Source organism: Marmota monax, unplaced genomic scaffold, assembly GCF_021218885.2.
Source record: "Marmota monax isolate L192 unplaced genomic scaffold, Marmota_monax_Labrador192_F-V1.1 WCK01_AAM20220418_F8-fsc00003, whole genome shotgun sequence".
In the NCBI taxonomy this organism is placed as follows: domain Eukaryota; kingdom Metazoa; phylum Chordata; class Mammalia; order Rodentia; family Sciuridae; genus Marmota; species Marmota monax.
The window spans coordinates 9,153,979-9,160,701 of record NW_026694084.1 but is presented as its reverse complement, the minus strand read 5'-3'; the positions used below and the strand labels follow the sequence as shown (position 1 = coordinate 9,160,701).

At 45.8% G+C, this 6,723-nt stretch overlaps 1 protein-coding gene across 4 annotated transcripts in view; it reads left to right on the top strand.

Annotated features, from left to right (window-relative positions):
• Window positions 1-3,704: 3,704 nt before the first annotated feature.
• Snx31 (sorting nexin 31) overlaps window positions 3,705-6,723 on the top strand; it is a 61,391-nt gene continuing 58,372 nt past the window's right edge. Inside the window, exons 1-2 of one of the 4 annotated variants that reach the window (XM_046464921.1) lie at window positions 3,705-3,905; window positions 4,005-4,079. In XM_046464921.1, coding sequence (XP_046320877.1) covers window positions 3,840-3,905; window positions 4,005-4,079 — 141 coding nt within the window. In that variant the 5' untranslated portion in view covers window positions 3,705-3,839. The remainder of the gene's footprint in view (window positions 3,906-4,004; window positions 4,080-6,723) is intronic. The other 3 variants (XM_046464922.2, XM_046464920.2, XM_046464924.2) reach the window with 3 other exon arrangements.

Genomic DNA, 6,723 nt, shown 5'->3' with positions numbered 1-6,723 from the left:
TAGAGGGATCCTTTCGTAATGCCCTCCCCCACATCTGGGACCCTTGATTTTCTAGCCTTTATCCCCTTAGTAAGAATAATCTGAGTGGGGTGGGGGAGATGGTGGAATGAGACGGACATTATTATCCTGTGTACAGGTATGATTGCAGGAATTGTGTGACTCTATATCGTGTACAACCGAGAAATGAAAAGTTGTGCTCCATTTGTGTAAAAAAATTAAATTAAATTAAATTTTTAAAAAAGTAGACTGAAAGTTATTTTTTTGTATGGAGATATGATTAGGAGCCTATTTGCCCAAATCTGGATTCTGATTCCCTCCTATAAGACATGTGACTTTGGGCCAATGTCCCCTTCACTCCCTTAAGATTCAAATAGCTCAAAAGGTAAGGCTGCAGGACTTGGGTGAGTATCTCTCTTTGTCTTGACTTGCCCTGTATTGATTGTGTTATGTGCTCTAGGGTCCTTTGGGATTTGAAGAAATAAAAAGAAGTCTTGGATACACAGGAGAAGTACAAAATCACATTAATAATGGGCAGTTCTGAAATGTTCTTGGATCCTGGATGATCTTCTGACCTGGAGACCTATTATAGTTGACTGAATATTGTCCTGCAAGTAGTCACTCGGAACCTCAAGATGTGACTATTAATTAATTTCCTTCCACCATGTTTCATCTCCTATAAAACAGGAATAGCCCTCACTCTGAGTTCACGTTGTTGTTTCAAGGATGAAATGAGCCTGTGCGTGTTAACACATAGTATCCTTCCTGGTCCATAGTGGGGCTACATGGGGCAGCCAGTCTTGTCACTATTTTCAGGACAGTGCCCCTCAATCACAGGTCTCCTTTCCTATGGGTTACCCTCCATCTGTTCGTTTCTCTCATAGGCCCATACACAGGCATGTACCAGGGGCTCAGCCCACCCCGCCTGCCTCTCCAGGGTGCTGGTGGTTAGCTCTAGCATGAGGGTGATTGTGACCATAGGATTGGTGTAGTTTTATATCTTGGCTGCTATAAAAAAGCTCCACAAACTGAGTGGCTTACAACCACAGAAATTTATTCTCTCACAGTTTTGGAAGCTACAAATCTGGAATCAAGTGCAGGGCTATACTCCCTCTGAGGGCTTTAGGGGAAAATTCTTTCTCGCCTATTTCTGGCTTTTGGTGGCCTAACATGTTCCTTGGCTTGTGGCAGCCAAACTCCAATCTCCACCTCTCTGCCTCTATCTTACATGGCCTTGTCCTCTGCATCTGTGTCTCCTTTACTGTGTCTTATAAGGACACTCCCATTGGCTTTAAAGTTATGCCAATCCAATAGGACTTCATTTTGAGCCTGACTTTAAATATATCTGCAAAAACCCTACTTCTAAATTGTCATGTTCTGAGATTCCAAGTAGACATGGATACTTGGAGGACACTATTCAGGCAACTTTGGTCTCCAGGCAAGAAGATCATCCAGGAACCAAGGACGTTTCAGAACTGCCCATTCCTGGTGTGATTGTGCACCTGTCCTGTGTATCCTAGGTTTTTTATTTTTTATTTATTTTTATTTTTATTTTTTTTAAAGAGAGAGTGAGAGAGAATTTTAATATTTATTTTTTAGTTTTTGGCGGACACAACATCTTTGTTTGTATGTGGTGCTGAGGATCGAACCCGGGCAGCAGGCATACTAGGCGAGCGTGCTACCGCTTGAGCCACATCCCCAGCCCTATCCTAGGTTTTTTATATTCCTGCAAATCCCAAAGGACCCTAGAGCACCCAACACATCACAATACAGATGGCACTCAGTAGTATCCACTGACTGGATGAGTTCAAAAGAGCTGCCGGGTGGACCAGAGGTCAGCAATGTAGGAAGGCAAGGACTTACACAGAGGCCGAACCTGTTCCAGTTCAGCTTGTGGGTGGGGTGCACAATGAGAGAAAGGAAATGATCCTGATTGGACATTGCCAATGGACAGAGCCAGAGCCCAGGCCATCCACAGATGGAAGAAATTTCCAGGGAAGGCTGGGGCCACTTCTGGGACTGACAAAGATACTCTATCTTGCTGCCCTGTGGACTGGACCAGATTCCAGGGCCTCCCTGATCGGCTTTTGCCCCAGGAGCCACTGAGAGATTCCTCCAGACCATTGATCAATGGCAGGAAATAAACTCTAAAGCTCTTCCACCCTGCACTGAAAATTCCCTTAAATGAGTACAGGTATTTACACATTTTCATAGAAGAGGAAAGTACAGCTTAAATAGTCCACTAACTTATTCAAGACCACTCAACTAGAAGCCACCAAGTGAGGAGACAGGTTCCTGTTAAATTCTTTTAATTAACCACTGCATGGCAACACCACCCACATTTAACAGCTCTAAGTCTCAATTCCCTTTTTTGTAAAGCCAGATTCTGCAGAGGTTCCTAGCTACAGGTTCCTATGAAAATTAAATGGCATACATAGGTTAGGGCCTGGCACCTATTGTGTCCCAGATTCCCCTTTCAACAGCCAGCCCTTCCCAAGGCTGACAGGCATCTTCAAGAGCTTTCAATGGTTATCCCCAAATCTTTCAGTAAACTTCTCAGAAGTATGTGGAGAGGGCGGGGGGGAATGCCCTGTAACCCTGGAAAAGTTATTTCACTCTCTGGGTCCATTTTGTTATTGGTAGGATGTTGATCTAAAACCAGAAGAGTTATGGGCTGATTAAGGAGAGAAGGAAGGATGGAGTCAACCAAATGCTGATCTATCAGGTCCACAAGGCTCTTCCTCCAACCAGGGACCACGGCAAGGTGGGAGGAATTCCATTCCAACTGAGCCAAAATTAGAGAATTAAAAGGACTCCTTTTCACAGAAATTAAAAATGAGAGATTGTTGAAAGAACTTGAGACGAGCAGGTAGTTGAGGTGAACCCAGTTGAGAGGGTGAAGCAACTATTTGAAACCAGGGCTTCTCTGGGATCAAGAGAGTCCTAAGTTTCTTCCATTTTTTGGAGGTTTCTAATACATTAATATTAAAGGGAAAAAAGATTAAAAAAACTAAATTATATATGTTGTGGCAGACTCAGTGTGTGTGTGTGTGTGTGTGTGTGTGTGTGTGTATACTTTTTTTTTTTTAATTCATAGTGCTCTGCATCCAGTTGGTGGGTAATGGTGCAGAAACTTTTTCAAGGCCATCAGGGCATCCAGTGATGTCAGCAGTCTGAGGCTGAGGTGGGGTCTGAAGGTGTTGTCACACACCTTCCTGAATCACCGATTGAACGAGGAATGGACATTCGCAAGTCACAGAGACCCTTGGAGAAGGCCAGCTTCTCCTGGACTGTGGCCACAGGGAGTAAGTAGCCTCACCTGGGGGCGTTGTGCTGGGGTGGGGTGGGGTGTAGTTGGGGAGACTGGACTGGCACCTGGACAGGATTTGCACGCAGCTGGAGCTGATACAGCCAGGATTAATTTTGGTGGGTTGGTCCCAGGAATCTTATGAAAATCTGATCAAAACTCTGGACCTTCTCACCAGGAGATCCTACTGCCCCCCCCCCCCCCCCCACACACACACACACTTTCTTTACCCCTCAAGGAACCTCCAACAGTCCAGACCTCTGACGCTCTCCTGGGTCTCTAACCTGATTACTTCCCGTCCTCAGTCCCTCCTGGGAGCCTGCAGATCGGCCAGTGGAGAGGGAGTGGGGGACCCGGTCACCGCCTCGGCCCCGCCCACCTGGGGACGGCTTGGGCTTGGGTGAGCTGGCTCAGGCACCCGCCTCCGCGGCGAGGTCAGCCCAGCTACCGCCACCGCTGTCCGGTGCAGAACAGGTGATCGCGTCGCCACCGCGGGTCCGTCTCCCTGAGCTCCTTCGGGGTCGCGGCTCCAGTCATGAAGATGCACTTCTGTATCCCGGTGTCCCAGCAGCGGTCAGACTCGCTGGGAGGCCGCTACGTGGTGCGCCTGGGGCCGGGGTCGGGCTGAGTGGCTAGGGAGAGGGTGACCCTGCTCACCTGCTCCCTTAGCTAATTCGGGGCGGGATCTGTGTGTTTGTAGCTGTACTCCGTGTACCTAGACGGATTCCTCTTCTGCAAGGTGCGCTACAGCCAGCTACACCGTTGGAACGAACAGGTGAGCAGGTCAGAAGCAAGTAGCCACCCCCCACCTGAGACAGGTGGGGGAAAGTGTTGCCCAAAGAGCTCTAGTTGTGTGACTAAGATTTTAGACTTTGGGGGGCTTCGGTTTCCTAATCCCTAAAACTGGTAAGGATTAAATGTGAATTGCTTGGCATACAGCTTCATGATTACATGTTATGGCTCCTAATCACCTACAGATATGAGATGAGGAACAGGGCACATGTGACTTTCTCAACCCATTTTCAGCTCACCCAGCCCCATCTGTAGGGTGCTGGATCTATGGTGGGCTTCATTTCAGTGCCAACTGTTCCCCAGGGCAGGGTCCCCTTTCAAAATGAGCAAATTAAATCAAGACAAAAGTGTAGTCTTAGGAATCTAGAACATGAGCAATCTCCTTTCTCTCTAGAGATTTTAAGTTTGCCACCTTTAAAAAAATGTGTGTCTGTTTTTGTTTTCAAATCATAATTTCATAATCATAAATTTCAAATCCTAGTAACTGGGGAACCCAGAAAACAGATGACTTACCAACTTAGGAGGTAATTTCCTACTGCAGTTTCTTACCCTGGTGTGCCTACTATTTCCTCTGGGTGGTAGGTGGATTTATTAGTTTGCTCTAATGGATTTTATTGGTTTTATGAGGAGGTATAAGTCTTCCAAATGGTTAGAGAAGTAAGTGAAATTTGGGAAATAAAGTTCAAATTCTCCTTCCATCTTTCTCCACAAGTAGTTGTTTCTTTTCTTTTTCTAGAGTTTAGATTTTAAAGAACACATACCTCATGTTAAAAAGAGGATAAAGAAGACAGAAGGCAATAGCTATTAACATTGGAAAGGGGACCTTTCATTACAGGTTCACTAGGAACTATTTCATGCTATTCACTAGGAATCTAGAGAAAGTCTGGAATCGAGTGGGGTGGCCAGATTTAATACACAGAAATACAGGATCCCCAATTAAATTTTCATTTTAGGTAAATAATCATTTTTTAAAATATAAGATGTCCTATGTACTCTTTGGGACATACTTAACTGGGCATCCTGTATTATACTGGTCACCGGAGTGGGACATTGAAAGGTTGGGTGAGCTTTTCCAGCCATTTCTCTGTTGGTTTTTATTTTCCTCATCTGTGGAGGATATGAAACTTCCAAATTCTTAATCTGATTCAATACAAAGCACTTTAAAAAGGGAAATGGTAGAAAAGTCTCGTGTGTGTGTGTGTGTGTGTGTATGTGTGTGTGTAGCCATGTATATGTGTTTGTGGTAAGAATAAGCTTATTACTAGCATATTTATTTAAGAAATACTTACAAAGTTCCTATTGTATGCTGTGTACTTAAATTAAGCAAATACTATGACTGTAGCATATGTAATTTTTGGTTATAAGAATTGGATTTATAGCTGGGCACAGTGGTGCATGCCTGTAATCCCAGCAGCTCGGGAGGCTGAGGCAGGAGGATCATGAGTTCAAAGCCAGCCTTAGCAATATCGAGGTATTAAGCAACTCAGTGAGACCCTGTCTCTAAATAAAATACAAAATAGGGCTGGGGATGTGGCTCAGTAGTTAAGTGCCCCCAAGTTCAATCCCCAGCACCCCCCCCAAATAATTCAATTTGTATTTTATATGTTAGATACTTCTGAGATTGAGGAGGTACACCCGCCTAGATGCAGTGACTTCTGGCACATCCCCCTAACACTCCAGGGTACGCATAAGACTGGACCTAGGAAAGAAAAGATGGTCAGCTGTGACTCGTGTTCTCTGACATCATCCTCTGAGTCCTGTCCCTCAGTGAGGCTCCCTGGAGGACTGGCAGCATGTCCCTATACTGCTGACCACTGCTCACATCTCTTTGCTGTTTGAACTGGCTGAGCCACCTTTTCTCTGGGTCTCTTGATAAATAAAACCAGTTTGATTCAGACCTCTGCCTTGCCGGCACTACCCTTCCTAAACAGCTATAAAATCTGTGATGGCAACATGTAATCAGCTCATTTTGGCCCAGTGTCGTGGAAGTGATGCTGGGCTCTACGAACAGGGTGCTTGCCTCTTGCAATCAGGCAGCATCAGACCTGGGTGGCAATGGGGACAAGTCAGGAAAGCTTGCAAAGGATACTTTAGCAGGAGGGGAGGGCTGTGCAAACCTCTCACACTGCTTCTTTGCCCCTCCCTGCCAGGTGCAGGTCCTACCTGGCTCCTTCCTCACGCTGAGCTAACATGACCTCCTCATTTCTCTACTCGAATATCTGGTTCCTAACAGGCTGGCCCAATCATTGCCCCTGCCTTGCTTATTTCCCCTGCTTGGAGTACTCTTAATTTCCAGTCCACCTGTCAGGAACCAGTCCTTTCTCAAGTCCCACCTTTCCCAGGAAGCCCCCCTTGATTGCATGAGATGCCTTTCTCTGACTCTTCTCCCACATCGAGTTTAGATGCCCCAACCAATATCGCTTTGAGCTGTGCCCTTTTCTGGTGAGTCTGGGACTTGGAGATGCGAGATGAATGAGTCAACATTAAAAACAGAGACTGTAGAAAACTCTGTGTTTATATCTCTAATTCCACTTGTTCCAGATTCTTACCCCTCTGGAGTTGATATGGGTGCTGTCTGAACACAGGAGAAGGAGGTGACACTTTCAGCTGGTCAGAATGGTCCCACT